Source organism: Lissotriton vulgaris, chromosome 4_1, assembly GCF_964263255.1.
Source record: "Lissotriton vulgaris chromosome 4_1, aLisVul1.2, whole genome shotgun sequence".
NCBI lineage: Eukaryota > Metazoa > Chordata > Amphibia > Caudata > Salamandridae > Lissotriton > Lissotriton vulgaris.
This window is the reverse complement of record NC_141691.1, coordinates 1,417,945,648-1,417,961,323: the sequence shown is the minus strand read 5'-3', so window position 1 is coordinate 1,417,961,323 and position 15,676 is coordinate 1,417,945,648. Positions and strand designations below refer to the sequence as shown.

Here is a 15,676-nt window from a genome sequence, read left to right as displayed (position 1 = left end):
TCCGCTAATTTACTTTAAAACTTTCCCTTTCAGCTTCCCACTCAGAACATGCCTATGGGCCCAGGGGGGATGAATCCGAACGGCCCCCCTCCTGCTCCCCGCCCCCATAACATGGCAGCGGATGGGATGGTAGGTGGGGGGCCTCCTGCGCCCCACATGCAGAACCAGATGAACGGCCAGATGCCTGGTAAGGATTTTTCCTCCAAGACATTTGCACCAGGGTTGCCTAGCAACCGGAGTGGCATGGGGGCTTGGGGATGCTAGATTGTTGATGACAAAACTGCTTTGAATGCCCCAGAGTGCAGACTCTCTTAGTTTGTTAGCTACAGAGTTACGTGACCTGTATTCAGTGTTTATCAGGCTGCCCTTGGGCTTTGATGGAGCTGGCACACAGCATTCCTCTGATGAGCACAACTGACTAAATTTAGTCTGTGTGAAGCCATGCAGTGCAGCTGGCTTTTCGGAAGGTATTGGCCTGTGGCTCGCCGAATGTGAATCGTTTCAGAACAATGCTTTTGATAATCATCCCAGTTTTATCATGACAGAGGTGTAAGGTAATACTGTTCTTTTGACAACAAAGTTGGATAAAAGCAACCCCCGTGGCCTTTTATGCGCATCTTGTTTAGTCTGTTGTTTCAGCTTATTTACAAAAGACTGACATCAATCGGCTTATTTGTAAAGGCCCCGGAAAAAACACATCTGGTTTACTGTGACATTACATATAAATGTTGAGTAAAATACACTTGATATTTTTTAATTGTATTCACTGACTGCTGCTCTAACTGATTTATTGCCACGTTTCACTTGGTTTCCTTCCTTCAGATATTACTAGACCAATCCTTTCATCGACGTGTGTTTCTATTTTAGGAGTCTTCAGGGAACGGAAAGCCAATGTTCATTGATTTTGTGCTCGCCATCCTCATGAAGGTTATCCTTGAAAGGGTCTCTTGATGTGTACCCCATGCAGCTTTTCAAAATTCCTTAGATTTACATATGAATGTGCATGATATATTTGCTACCAGGCACTAAGGAGTTAAAAGAAGACCTCAGAGAATTGAATAAACCTAAAAGATGCAATCATTCTCCTAAAATGTATTTAATTTTATTCCAACAATTCGTGATTTCTAATGAATACTTCTAACCACAGATTCCTTACCTTTGGAATATCTCCAGACAGGATCTGGACACTTCTTCAGCAAAGCTTCAACACACCGTTGGGTTGTGCAGTATGGCTCCACAGTGACTTCATGCGCCACGGAAGTGATTGAGTGGAACTGCATATAAGCACCTCGCCTAGAGTACACATATTCTGTACTTCTGTGACTTGCTGCTAAAGGTGGGCTTGTCGCTGTCAGTCTTATACCACCTCCGAATGGTGGCTGCCTTCTGACATATTTGGGTTTTCCCATCAAAAAGCCAAAGTCCCACAGAAAGACTTCCATTCTTATGGGGCAATTCTATAGAATCTGGCATTCAGAACATTTCCTCTGCTACAGAGACTTTGAGGCATGAGGATGTGATCTCAGTATTTCAGGATCGCTCCTGCCTCTCAATGCGGATGTCTTTGAGGTTTCTTGGTCTCCTGGTCTTGTGCATCATTCTAATCTCAAATCTTAGGTGGCACATGTGGACCATACAGTGGAAACTTAACTTCAAGTAGGGTCATAATCAGCAAGACCTCTTCAACTCTGTCCAGATCTTGCAGGAGATGACTCTGAATCCGCAAACTTGACCTGCAGAAGGCCTTATCCCACCCAAAATCCATTTTGAGCAGTGGAGATCAGAGGCCTCTGGTGTTTGGTGGAGAACTGGCTCCAAATCAATCTTCTGGACCTTGAGTGATCTCCTTGTCCTGATAGAAGTCCTGTTGTCTTCAAAGGGAGGCGGATGCAGCTCCTTACTGCTATGTGTTATTGCAAAAAAGCAAGATGAAGTGAGCTCCTGGATCCAATGTCAGGAGGCAGTTTGCATCAGAGGACTCTGGAACAGCAAAACCTCTTCCTGGTTTCTAACCTCCTCGCATAGGTCTCTGAGTGCCAGAGAGGCGAACTGAGCATGCCTTGTGGGGAGTTTCACAAGTGGGAATCTTCATCCCAAGGTGGCTCAGGGCATCTTCAAACAGTGTGGGTATGCCTTGGCTAGATATAATCGTAATGATCTAATGTGCAGTCTCAACAATTCTGAGCACTTGTCATGTTCCCTGGTTCTGGTATGGCTGGTGCACGAGGTATCGTGTGCATGTGCGCGCCAGCCCCCTTTTGCCGAGATCAGCTGAGCAGGTTGGCCGTCTTGCTTTTCTAGGCGGGAGTAGCCTCGAGCCAACAGCTGACCTGCACTTCCGGGATAGGACCTATAACCATGCCGGAGCCGCTGTGATCGGGGCTTCGTATTGCCGTACTGAGCTTCGCAGGAGCGAATGCTCTTACCTGCAACCGGAAAACCTCCGGACCACTCAAGGGCGCCTACAGAAGCCCGACACGACTCGTGCAAGGCAAGGTGCCGCACGGACCTAATCTTTCCCGTCGGCGCAGGAGCGCCTTTGTTTTGCATCCCGCGACCCGTGTAGTACACTGGGTCGCGTTTCTTTGATTTTCCACAAGCACAGGAGCGCTTTCACGAGCACTCACGACCCGTGCAAAGGCACGGAGTCGCACCCACTGCAACGTTGCTCCTGTCAGTGCAGAAGCCGCCTCGTTTGCACGGGGTCGCGTTTCCTTTGTTGTTGCACCACAAGCAGGAGTGCTTTTCACCAGCACTCGCGACCTGTGCAAAGGCACGGGGTCGCATTTACATAACGTTGCTCCCGCCAGCGCAGGAGCGCTTTTCTTTGGTATCATGCGAACCGTGTAGAACACAGGGTCGCGTTCTCCATAGGTTTAACCAGGAGCGCAGGAGCGCTTCTGTTTTCTTTTACCAGCAACCACCACTGCATTTTCCTGAACCTTCTCACCAGCGCAGGAGCGCATCCCCTTTGTTTTCCACAGCAACCCTTGTAAGGGTAGGCGTTGCCCATCGACTACTGCCGGATTTTCGCAACGCTTCTCCAATGAGGATCCAGAACACTACTGATTTGTCCTTCCTGCTCGTTAAGCGCTGCATTTCAGGTGACTATGCCTTTTCTTCTATTCTGTGTAGTTCTCCTTATCTGCAGTGTCTGGCATGGCATGTTACCCATCTGTTCCATCCCTTAGGTGGTATCCACCACAAGACCCCAAGAGGATCCGAGGGCAGATCACTCCAAGCGTCCTTCTATGCTCTTTTTCACCCTATCTTGGTTGCCTCTCCCAGTCCCCTCTTTAACCTGGTTAGTATATGGTTCTTTCTAGGAGACAGAGGGAGCCGGAGGGGGTTGTCCACGTCGTCCCTGCGGGATCACTCCACAAACAGACAGTGAGTGTTGTGGGGACCCTACAGCACTGGAGTTTCCTCTAAGGTACAAGTTAGGAGGCGCATTCTGGCTGAATGCATAAAAGGACCTTGTATGCATTTTCACCACTGCTTCTCATGGCTCGAGTTTTGAGGAAGATCAATACAGACTGGGCCAAAGTCCTCTTTATTGCTCTAATCTGAGCTATGAGTGCGATCTAGAGCTTTTAAGCATTTTGTCCTCTTGTCCGACTTCTGCTTCAGGAAGGCCTCCTGTCTCAACAACCTGGCAGGGTCCTGCCACCGAGTCTCCACCCCCTACACCTCCCTGTGTGGAGATTGATCGGTGGCACCTGAATATGTTTGACAGCTGAGGAGGTAGGTATCATCCTCCGTGCCAGACACCCTTCTGCAAAGTTGATCTACGCTGGGACAGATTTGTTGCCTGGTGTGGTGGCCGAAACACTAACCTCTTACAAGCTAGAGTTCCTGATGTTCTTTTGTTTTGTCTTTTGTTAGCCCAGCAAGGTAGGCCTTACGGTGGGCACAGTGAACATTATTTGTCAGCCCTTTCTTCCTCTGTGTTTACCTGACCTGCCGTCTTTATGTAAGGCACTGACTGTGATGCGTTTTATAAAAAGGTTTAACTTGCATGTTTCACCCAAACCCTTTGTAAATCGCCAGTGGGATTTGAAGTTGGCCTTGACGTTTCCCATATGCCTGCCCTTCGAGCCTTTGCATAGCTATGTAAGGCTCCTAACACTAAAGACTATCTTCCTCATTGTCATTACATGCGTAAACTGTACGCATTTTCTGAGTATCCACTCTACAGTCTTCTTTCTGGATAAACCAGTATGGAGGACTAGGGTGGCCTTCCTACCAAAGGTTGGGATCCCTTCTATATTCGCTATTTGATTAATCTGCCAGTGGGTTTTGCGCCGCCTCGCTCCTCAATGGAGGAAGAGTCTTCATTGCCTTGACCCTAAGAGAGGCCTGAGCTTTCACATGGTCCGCACAAAAGACCATCACGTGAATGATCAACTCTCTGTGGTTTTTATCGTGGGCAAAGAAATGGAAGACCGTGCAAAAGAGGACCTTGTTACACTGGATATACCTCTGTACTAAGCTCTGCCATGCACTGGCTGCTTCTGACGGCTGCTGCAATGGCTTTGGCAAGAGTAAGCATTTGCCAGGCTGTGACGTGGGCATATGTGCCTATCTTCACGAAAGAATGCTAAAATGACAGTCCAATGGGAAGATCATTTCTCCCACTTGGCTTTGCAGAACTCTTACGTTTGAGTTCACTTCCTAAGCCCTTCTCCTTTGGGAGGTACTGCCATGGTATCTGTTCCAAAGGTGAGGAATCCTTAATTAGAATAATCCATAGGAAGAACCTTATACTCTGTAACACCCTTTTCTTGTGAATACTATATTTATTTGCAGATTCCTCACTGCCCTTCTGCCTTCCTCCTTCTGTAGACTAGCCTCTTTACCATCTAAAATCTCCAAAGTTAGGAATCAGCACACTGTCTTAACCAATTTGTTCTGTGCTCCCCGTCTGAGTGCATATAAGGAGAAAGAAACAAGAAACTGAAATCCGTGTGTGGGGTTGCGCTTATATGTGGCTCCATGCGCTCCCTTTCGGGCAGTACAGAGTCAACACAGAACCACATGGTGCTGCCTACGGGCATGCAGTAGCAACACTAAAGAATTTTCTGGATCCAGTCTGCCACTTGTAGATGTTCCAAAGGCGATGAATCTGCGATTAGATGGAGTATCTACCAGAAACAGCATTACTGAAGGTAAGTAGCTTGTTGGTTTATGCAAAGTAGAATTGATAGGAAAGGCCCGCAAAAAAAACTTACAAACCTATGTTGAATTTCTTTCTTTTTTTTTTTGTTTCTGTAATTTGCTAAAGAGGTTTAATAGAAAATAAGAGAAGTGGAAATATTGTTCCCTCTATCTTGGTTTTGTGAATATTTGCCTTAAACAATATGCTTATTGTACCTCTGATTTCGCCCATTCGTTTTCGACTATGGTGCATCCTTAGCATAATTGCAGCAGCTGTCCAACATTATCATCACTGCCTGCCCCCTCTTATTCATCAGTATTACAAAGCTGCCCAAGTTTCACCATGCCTTCTTGCTGGAGAGAGGGAAATTGTGGTGGCAGCAAGATACCTTTTCAAAGTCCAATACCAGCCTTAAGTCTGCTGTGAATGCAGCAGATATGTGCAGTAGGTAGTTGTGCAGTTCTAGAAACCTTAATAGACATGCCAGAATGGGCATCAGGTTTCAAGCATGAAGTACAGGCAAATATGATCTACACGCTTTTAACAGGGGCTCATCTGTTGGGAACGGCAGTCAGTGAGACACTCCAATAGACTGAGAAAAATAACAAGACCACAAAAACCATGGGAGCCCTGCAGGTCCATGCAACCAGGAGACCTATACCAGTGAGAAGACCCATCAGGAAGAGGAGGCTTTCTAGCCTCGATTTCCTCCACCCACAAACCGGAGCACAGTAGCTAAACCCACAACAGTGGCAATTTCACACAAGACTCTGCAGCCCATTTGAGAGCGAGCCAGGGGAAGGAAGCAGCTCCCAAGAGGGATCAACTCTTCAAGCAAATGACTTCTTATAAAATGAGTTCCAGCACCAGTGGGGGACAGAATAGGTGTTGTCTTCAGGAGTTAGGGCCGTTACCTTGGACAAAAGAATAATGAGCATCATCCAGCACAGTTACTGCATCAAGCTCCTAAGATCACCTCTGTAGGAAGCTGGCTCTGTATAAGGTATTCTACTAAGAGGATATACCTTGCACAGAGTCCAGAGATTCCCTCGGAACTGTACAGGGCTTAATGTAAACCCAAAGTGCTCTATTAGTGGTAGCGTGGGCAAGCAGCCTTAGGCCTAACACAGAAGAATGGAAGACATTTAGTTCACCCACATTGACCAATAACTAACACACGACTCAAAAAGGAGATCCACACCAATTTTAGAAAATTAAGCTGTGTTTGAGTTTTATTTTAACACTAAGATTGTCACAAAAAGTTAAGTACAGTTTTCAGGAAAAATACTTTAGTCTTTTATGGTTTAAATCTTTTATTATTTTCATCAAAACAGAAAGAACAAAGAGACCACATTCGACATTCGGTACATCAGTGCTGAGCCACTGGCACGGAACCCCCAACAAGTGGGAGGCATGAGAAATATGAACAGTGTTTGTTGGGTAGGGTTCAAACAAAGAGACCACATTCGACATTCGGTACATCAGTGCTGAGCCACTGGCACGGAACCCCCATCAAGTGGGAGGCATGAGAAATATGAACAGTGTTTGTTGGGTAGGGTTCCAGTCGCGGGGAATATGGGTCTCGAAGTCTCTTCCCCTCCTCCCCCTCCCTCCCTCGCCCCCTCCTTGTCCATTTAAGCAAAGCAAGAGGAAAGAAAAACAAAGTATAATACGACAGCCCTCGGTCCCAGATGTGAGGATGCACGTTAAACCTCAGGCCGGATTTTCCGCTTGTGCGGCTGAGCTTTGGGGTCTTCAATTGGGATGTCTGCTAGACGCACTAAGCGCAGGTACCGGGGCCAGCTTAGTTCCCTGAATTCTCCCTTGAGTAGGGTCAGAAACTGCCGCCAAAGGGCAGCAAACTCCTCTCCTCACCCCGCTTTGCCAGTGACAACTTCTCCATCCCTAGTATCATCCACAATCTATATAACCAGCCGGAGTATGGGGGGGGCTGCGTGGTCCTCCAGTGCGCCACAATGTTCTGGACAGCTGCCCCTAATGCTATCGCTATAAGTCTTCCCCTACTGGATTTTAAGGGATACATTAGTGTGTTGGGGAGCCCGAGGAGGACATAGGCTGGGAATCTGGAAAGTTGAGTGTCTAAATGGGAGTCTATCTCATCCAGGATGGAGTTCCAGTAGGGCTGCAGGCGGTCACAACTCCATAACAAGTGTTCTAATGTGCCGAGTTCTCCACAGCCCCTCCAGCAACGGTGACTGACGCGGGGATCCCAGTGGTGTAAGCGTTCTGGTGTGTGGTACCAGTACGTGGTCACCCTGGTCAAGGTCTCGCTGATCCCGGTGTGATAGGCCGAGTGCCTGGCCCTGTGATATCTGCCTCCCCATTCTTTGTGTAAGTTGTCTCCCCAAGTCTCTCTCCCATCTGACCCTCCCTGTGTTGTATGTGTATTTATTGGTGAGGAGGAGTTGTTGGTATAAATCTGAAATCAGTTTCTTATCTGAGGTGCGCGTCCGTAACCACTTTTCGTATGGGGTGAGAAAGCGTTGTGCGCCTGGTCTGATTGTTGGCTGTAAAGCCCAGTGTCGAGCTTGCAGGTAGGGTAGGCGATCCGCTTCCGATATGCCATATTTCTCCTTCACTTTCTGAAAGGGCAGGATCCCGTTCAGGTCGAACTTGTGTCCCAAGTCCCTGCAGGGCGTGCGCCTCCAGGCTGTAAACGCCCTAGGGTCCAGGCCTGGGGAAAAATCGGGGTTGTCGAAGAGCGGGGTCATCGGGGAGGGAAACGAAGTAAGGCCATGTTTGACCGCCACCCTGTCCCGCACCTCCAGGACCGTGCTTGTGATTTGTGACGCGTATAGGTTGGAGGGGCCTATGGCAACGAGGCAGGAACGGGATTCCCTGGAGGGGTCTGGCGGCTACTGCCTGGTCCTGAAAGAGCCAGTGTTTACCTGCGTCTAGTTGGTGCCATTCCACCAGTGTACGAAGTTGCGTTGCTTGGTAATATAAAGTAAGATCAGGTACCCCTACCCCGCCGCGTTCGGGGGGAGGGGAGGAGGGGGGGGGGGGGGAGTATTGCGATCGCATGCTTGAAGCGTGGACGGCGACTGTTCCTGATGAAGTGTGCCAAATCAGACTGCGCTCGTTGGAGCCAACCCATTGGGGGTCGCAGCGGGAGGGTCTCGATCACGTAAAGGAATTGCGGCAGTAGGGTCATCTTGACGGCAGCAATCCGCCCCAGCCAAGTGAGCGAGTGCCGCTTCCATCTCCTTAGGTCCTCGTTGAGGCGGGAGCGGAGCCTGTTATAGTTGGTGTCTGCGGTAGCTTGCAGTGTCAGGGCTAACAGTACTCCCAAGTATGGGATCGAGGAGTCTGACCATTTCAGATCAAACTCACCCTTGGCATCGGCGAGTACCTCCGCTGGCAAAGATACGTTCAGAGCCTAAGGGATTGCATTGGTTCTGTAAGGGAGAGCAGAGGTCATCTGCATATAAGCTAATCTTGTGTACGCCTCCTCCAAATTTGATCCCTTTAATGAGGTCTTGGTGCCGAATCCGCTGCGCCAACGGCTCCATGTAGAGCGCAAACAAGATTGGGGAGAGAGGACACCCTTGTCTGGTGCCCCTGCCTATTGGAAAACGCGGAGAGGTTTGCCCGTTAACCCGGACTGTAGCGTTATGCTGGCGGTAGCAATTCAATATGCGGGTGCAGAGAGTCTCCCCTATACCGAATCGCCTCAGCACGAGTTCTAGATAGGGCCAGTGTACCCTATCGAAGGCCTTCTCGGCATCGATGGTGAGCAACATGCAGCCTGGCCTCGTCCGGGACCCCACCTCTATGAGATGAAGGACTTGTTTGGTGTTGTCGCTGGTCTGTCGTTGGGGGATGAAGCCCGCCTGGTCAGGCTCCACCAACTGCTGCATGTACGATGCCAATCTGTTCGCTAGGATCCCAGTGTTCGAGGCATGTGGGCTGCTGAATTCATATCTGTGCATAGATCGCCGCCTAGTGTTGGGTCCGGATGATCGCACATTGTTGTCCTGGAAGAGTCTTCGAAGTATCACGAGATAGGTGGCTCCTCCCCTGGACTACAGTGCGCATGGGCATCGACTCCATCCTCGGATTGTTTTTTTCCGCCATTGGGTTTGGATGTATATTGGTTCACTCTAGTCGGAATTGATATGAAACTTTCTTAAGGCCAAAAGGCCTTTAGTGTTTTTGTCGGTATAGTCTTGCGTTCGGTGCTCGATTCTTCCAGCTCGGTTCAGAGCCGGATTTCAGAGAGCCGCGTGCTTTCGACGCTGAAGGCCCAGTCGACGCCACAGACCTTATCGACGGACCATCATGGAACGGAGTCCATTCAAGAGATGTCCCGTGTGCAACTCCAAGTATCCCCACATCAACGTCCACCCGGTGTGCAACAAGTGTCTGTCGCCGGATCATGTTGAAGCCAGCTGCATGGCTTGTTCAAGATTTCGATCCAAGAAGACTCTTATGCATCGTCGCGCTGCGCGCCAGGAGGCCCAGCAGACTGCACCGGCGCCTGTGAACATATTCGATGCCGGGGATGATGAGGGAGCTGACCGGGAAGTTAGTGAGAACCTGTCGAATCCCGCGTCGGAGGTCGACTACAACTACGATGCGGACGTTGAAATGCTCGAAGCGGAAGAAGTGTCACAAACAAGGCAGGATGACTAACCTTAAAAGTCAGATGCAGCAGGAGCGATGTCGTAGCTTAATTCCTTCCTCCCTAGAAGCGGCCCCCCAGGCGCGTCATACATATAACACGCTTCTAGGTTGACCTCCCCCAGGGAAGGGGAAAAATGGAGAAATAAAATATAATAGGCTGGCAGCCAGAAATCATCTACAGCAGGCAAAGGCAGGTTAGATGTCCCTTTTCAAGTCTGCATGCTGAATCTGCATGAATACACAAGAAGACACTTGTCAATACTAACCCCCTCCCCTTCTTAGAACCAAAAAGCATAGAGGTATACAGAAAAGGTAAGTACTCACTTATCTAGGCTGCCACAAACATCCAAGAAGAAAATATCCAAAGAAAAAGAAAGGAAAGTAATCAAAGTTCGAAAGAGCCACAGCTCCAGAGAGAAAGCAATAATCTTAGTTTCAAATGCACATCTAAGAAGCTAATGTGCTCTCTCTATGTCTCTTCAATGTCAAGAAGCTTGTTCCACTTCTCCTTGGCAAGTAAATATATACTAGTTCATGCCTTTCCCAAATCCACAAGGGAATTATGCTGGGGGTCGCGTAACTAGCTCCAATTGCATCAAACAATATCCAGCCTAAAACAAGGGGGCGGGCTGGAGAAAATAGAGTCACGGTGCTTCAGAAATGAACACTAATCAAGGCGCCCAGCTCTCTTCTATATGCAGGGAGGAGACACGGGTGCAATCGGCGTCCCTTCACTATGTCCGTAGATTATGCCACACAGTGCTCACGTTACTTGAAGGCAGCTGGCGTCTTCTACGCGTCTTCCCTTTTTTAGAGCAAACAGCGGTCTCCTTCTCTCAGCGCGAGCAGCGCGGCTCTCCTGCGAGCAGCGCGAGCAGCGCGGCTCTCCGAGGTCAAAGGGCGTAACAAGCCGTGAAGCGGAAAAGTCTAGCACACGGCTATGCTCGGTCTCCGCTTACTCCGAGCAAATAAATCTTCACTAGGAAATCTCCATGAGCCCCGTAAGGCTAACCAAGCGCTCGAGTTCAGGGCAGATAGGCTCACAGGTGACAAGCACCGGAAGCAAGGGGTGAAAGAAAGATATAGCAAACAGAGAAGACGAACAACAAACAACAGACTAATCACCAGGCACTCTGGGAGATGCAGTTCTCCCAACAAGGGCCTAAATCGTGACAAGAAGTCGTCAACGAGGTAGGAGACGACGATGGGGCCTTTGGGGCCATGGAAGATAGCTCGAGCGAAGAGCTAATACAAACTGACGTTGGGGCCGAAACGCTTCAAAAGGCTCAGGTCGAGGGATCGCCACTAGGCCATACCCAAGATCTTCCAGTTGGTTCACCGGCCCCGCCTTCGGGCTCAGCTACGGACATTGCTATTGAGCCGCACCCTGCGAAATCGAAACCGAAAGTGAAGACACCGGTCTCGACGCAAGTGAAAGCACTGGTGCCCCCCTCGAAACCAAAAGTGCATATTGCTTTGGTCGGATCAAAGCCCTCGGACCTATCGGCACCGACGAAGCAGAAGGGCGTTGTCGATCCGAAGAAACAGCCCAAGGGCGTCGAGATGAAGTCTGACACGCCGAAGACAAAGGTCAAGGCAGTCGAGCCGAGTAAGTCGGCGCCGAAGACGGTCGACACCAACAGAGGGCTCGGTGATCCGAAGGTTCTCGAGACTCCGCGTCGAAAAGACCAGGCCAAGAGCGGCCCAACCCACGAGTCCACGCCTAGTGGTGCCTCGAAGGATCCCGTCGACTCGACGCAGCCGTCCGCCGCTTTCTCCAAGCAAGTGGCGGACTCCCTGAAGCGCATCAAGGACAGGGCCTCATGTGTCGGGCCAAAAGATCCTCCACCTTCGAAGCCTGTCGATAAACCTCAGAAAGCGTCGACGCCCATTCATTTCACGTTGCCGCCGAAAGTGGCGCCGAAGGTTTTCAACCCTTGGATGGTCACCAACGTGCCCGAGAAGGTGTCCTCGGTGCCAAAGCCGACGACTGTGGTCCCGGCCTTAAAGTGTAGTGTAGTTCCTAGTTTCCCACTAGGCCCTGCGCATTGGAATAACATAAACAGTAGTATCGACGTGGAACTGCTTTTATTCCAGGCCTCCACTGACTATGCTAAACTTAATTGGGTTGTGTTACCAACTAGCTCAGAGGTCACTGGAAACTTTCTTCTCTGCATAGGAAGTGATCAGCTTCCTTGGCACAGACAAGAAGGGATTCAGTTTTCCAACAACCGTGCAACATGACAACTTTGCTCCTCAGATCAAGAGTCGATCTCTAGGGTCGTGTGAAACAATAGACATAGATTTCACTCAGTCAGTCTAGTGCAGTTTACTTTCACAGTATGTAGAGAATAGAGAGACGGGCGTGTATCAATAAAGGGTTAACATTTATTGAACAGTCTTTCTTCTCGTACAAGAGAAATGTATTGCCACAATTGCAATAATTGTTATTATAAAAAGTACGTACAGTAAGATAAGTATTGCGAAATAGAACTGTAAAAGCATTGATATGGTTTCTTAGCCATACAATGGTTTAAAAGTAATAAAACATATATACAGTCATATATACATTAGGCTAACATACTCAACTGGTGCTTCTAACTAAGCCTACCCCAGTGTGCCTGACCTAAGCCTAACACGTGAGAAGGGGAGCAAGTAAGTAGCTTAAGTTAAGTTGGTTTTGCCAAGGTTTGTTTCAAGAATTCTCGTCTAAGGGTTTAGTCAACACCATACCTCTGAATAGAATGATGGAGGATTGGTATCTCCTTCAGGGGTCTCTCTCGATATCCCAGTCACCCGCGAGGGTAAACCGGAAGCGCCGGGACTGGATTTCTCTGCACGAGAAAGGCAGCGGCTTCTCTCTTCAGCGCGTCGAGGAAGGAGGGGTGACAGCGTCCGCGGGCAGCTGGAATCGGCTGGATGTCTTCGCAGAGGACGGCTGCTCGGCTCCTCAAGCGTACTGCACCATAGGTCGCGCTGTAGCGGCGATAATGGTAATCAGCAGCTTCACCACCACAGGATAGCAGGCTGCAGCGACAGAGTGCTAGTTTTTACCAACACAGGGTCATGCAGGCAGCTGGCATCAGCAACAGGCAACGAACTCGCAGTTCGTATCTCTCTCAGCTCACATTGCTTAAGGCAACTTTGGTAATATTTATACCTGACAGGTGCCGGGTTTGACGCAAGTTTGCTGGACATAAGACGTCAATTAAAGATGTCACTAGGAAGTGACAGTTATCAGTTGCTTATTAGAGTTCCATTACTAATCAAAACATAGCAAGCGGGGATTTCCAGGTTTGCTAAGTTTTTATCTTGTTGAAGAACTCGGAGTGTTATCTAGGAATATCAGATAGTGACTGCTGCTCTGTCATTGCACTAATTGGTCGCAAAGGAAGTAGCAGAGAGTCATGCTGGAATGTGGCTCTGTTCGTGTGAGGCCAGAGATGACTTTTCAGAAAATCGCACTTGAACGGTTATGCCAATATAGGGAATAAATGGATTTATAGCCGAATAGGGGCATAAGGTCACAGTATCGATCAGGAACCTAGATAAGCACGCAACACCCACTCCACGTTTTCATGTCCATCAAAATTACTAAAACTAAGCAATAAGATGTATGTGTAACATTGCCCACCCCAAAATACATAAATGCATTCGAAATAGGCGTACTTGTAATACATGGAATTTAGGTACTGTACGTTTTTTAAAGCATAGTAATCATTCAAAAAATTATTGCATATGAAATCAATGAACGATTATGCAAAAGGAAAGGAATTACACATGAAGTATCTCTGACAGAAGAAATGCGAGATAAATCATCACATAAAAATGCATTGTAATAACATGTGTGCTAGAGGCTGGTGTTATGTTATGTCTCTAGATGTGTTTAGAAATAGAAGTGTGAAGCTTCTGTTCTCTAAGAATAGTTTTTACGTTAAGCAAAGAATTGTTCGTGCCAAAAAGGGTGAATTTATTAAAAATGTCCAATTAAAAAAAAAAAAATAGATTTCCAAAGCTCTTGGCAGTTTTTGTTGATCAAAACTGAAGGCCGAATTCAGAGTTCATGGGAACGCTGTGTGTCGGAAAGCTTCTCAAAAGTTATTGTTTCTCTATGGGTGAGAACATCGTATCAGACAGGCTCGCAAAGAATTGGTCTACAAAATCAGGTGATAGTTCAACCAAATTAGATAGCGCTGTAACTTGGCAGGTGTGAGAATGATTGCTGTCATCGAAGGCAGGACCAGCAATGCTCACAGAACGTTGTACCTGGATGATGTTGCTTTTGTCACTCGCTCCACTGTTACCACTTGGCTGTAGTACAGGAGTCTCCACGAATGCCGTCATCAGGATTGGTAGCCGCTGGGGACAACACAATGCGTGAGCCGTTATTGGACTGAGCAAAGTATCGACGTCCATTGGTACTGCTGATGGAAGTGAAAGACAGATGTCCAACACGCATTCCTCGCCGCAAAGCATACACCGTAGCACAGGTAAAATGCAATTTTGCCATATCGGTCTGAATGAAAGGAACCAGGTCATGTTTAGATCTCTCAGCCTGGCCAATCCGAGGACGTTAGTTATCCTGTCCCTGTAGCGCATTGCTAGGATTGTCTCTTCCATTCCCATGGGAGCTATGTCTGAGCCGAGGCTTGCCATATCGTAGCAGGATGATCAAAAATAGAATCCCTGCGATGAGTCCCAAAAATAGTGGTATACCACCAAAGATGGAGTGCACAAAATTAGGAAAGATTCCCAAAATTGCCTGGAAGGGTGTTAGCAGTCACGTAAAGACTGTCTTAAATATGCCTGGGATGCTTGTTGCACTAGACATGTTAAGGAGTTGGCTGAACATTTCTACGAAATGCACGGGGCAATTTGTTGATAAAAGGTCATGGACTTCAGTAGCCGTCCTTGCGACTAGAAGATCATACGTCTCTTTAGATGACGTTATAGGCACTGTTGTCTGTAAAAGCACAGATTTCATTTTGCTTAATGTATCAATTCGTATAGAATAGAGATTCAGACGAGGCCAGAGAGGAGTCACTATGTCTGGAGGCCCGCTCGGAAACAATGCTTGCATACAACATTTGACCATGGACGTTACTTGTACTAGATAACTTTTCCCTGGCGCGAGGCCACAGCACCTGTGATCCGTTCTAAGAATGTAACTCCCGTTTGCGAGTTGCATAAAGAAGGGCTCTATCTGAGTTGCAGGTGTGACTAGCTGGTGGCATGAAAGGTTGTTTGAATTTCCATCACATGCTCCGTGTAAATTAATACCCTGACACAAAAGTATACCGCTTAGTGAGTGTTTACAGTTGTCACCACTAAGAAATACATTTTTGTCGCTGTCACTATAGCAAGAATGAGTGTATGGTAATTTCCATTCGGATTTTACATATCCCTTACCCAATTGTTCATATTGGCCAGCAGGTATGTACTCAAGGCATTTATGAAATCGGAAAGTTGTTATCGGAATTGTGATAATTCCGTATATTATCCATTCAATGACAGGGCTCTCTGACATTGTCAATGGTAATCTCTCGAGTTTCTCGATGCTCAAGATTGTATAGTCTGCTCCTTTCTGTGCCAAACTGATCTGTTTATCAGTAAGGTTAAAAATGGAAAATAATGACGTTGTGTTGATTAAACGCCAAGGCACATAGCCTGAACGAAGATTTTGCAGCGTCCAGCCTAATTCTATAATAGAGCGTAATTGAGACTGGCCATGTTGTAACATTAGCAAATCTCTGTCTATCACATCAAAGGCAGAGGATACAATATTGTCCAAAGAATATATTCTGGAAGACAGAGTCATTAACCCATTATCTACCACAGAAAGTGATTTCTCCAAATTAATACGATCAATTT

General features: G+C 47.8%; 1 protein-coding gene across 3 annotated transcripts in view; it reads left to right on the top strand.

Moving 5' to 3' along the window:
• Positions 1-15,676, top strand: part of SS18 (SS18 subunit of BAF chromatin remodeling complex) — a 359,812-nt gene that overhangs the window by 105,494 nt on the left and 238,642 nt on the right. For all 3 annotated transcript variants that reach the window (XM_086965659.1, XM_086965658.1, XM_086965657.1), the window contains exon 4: positions 34-187. In XM_086965659.1, the coding sequence (XP_086821785.1) occupies positions 34-187 (154 nt within the window). The remainder of the gene's footprint in view (positions 1-33; positions 188-15,676) is intronic.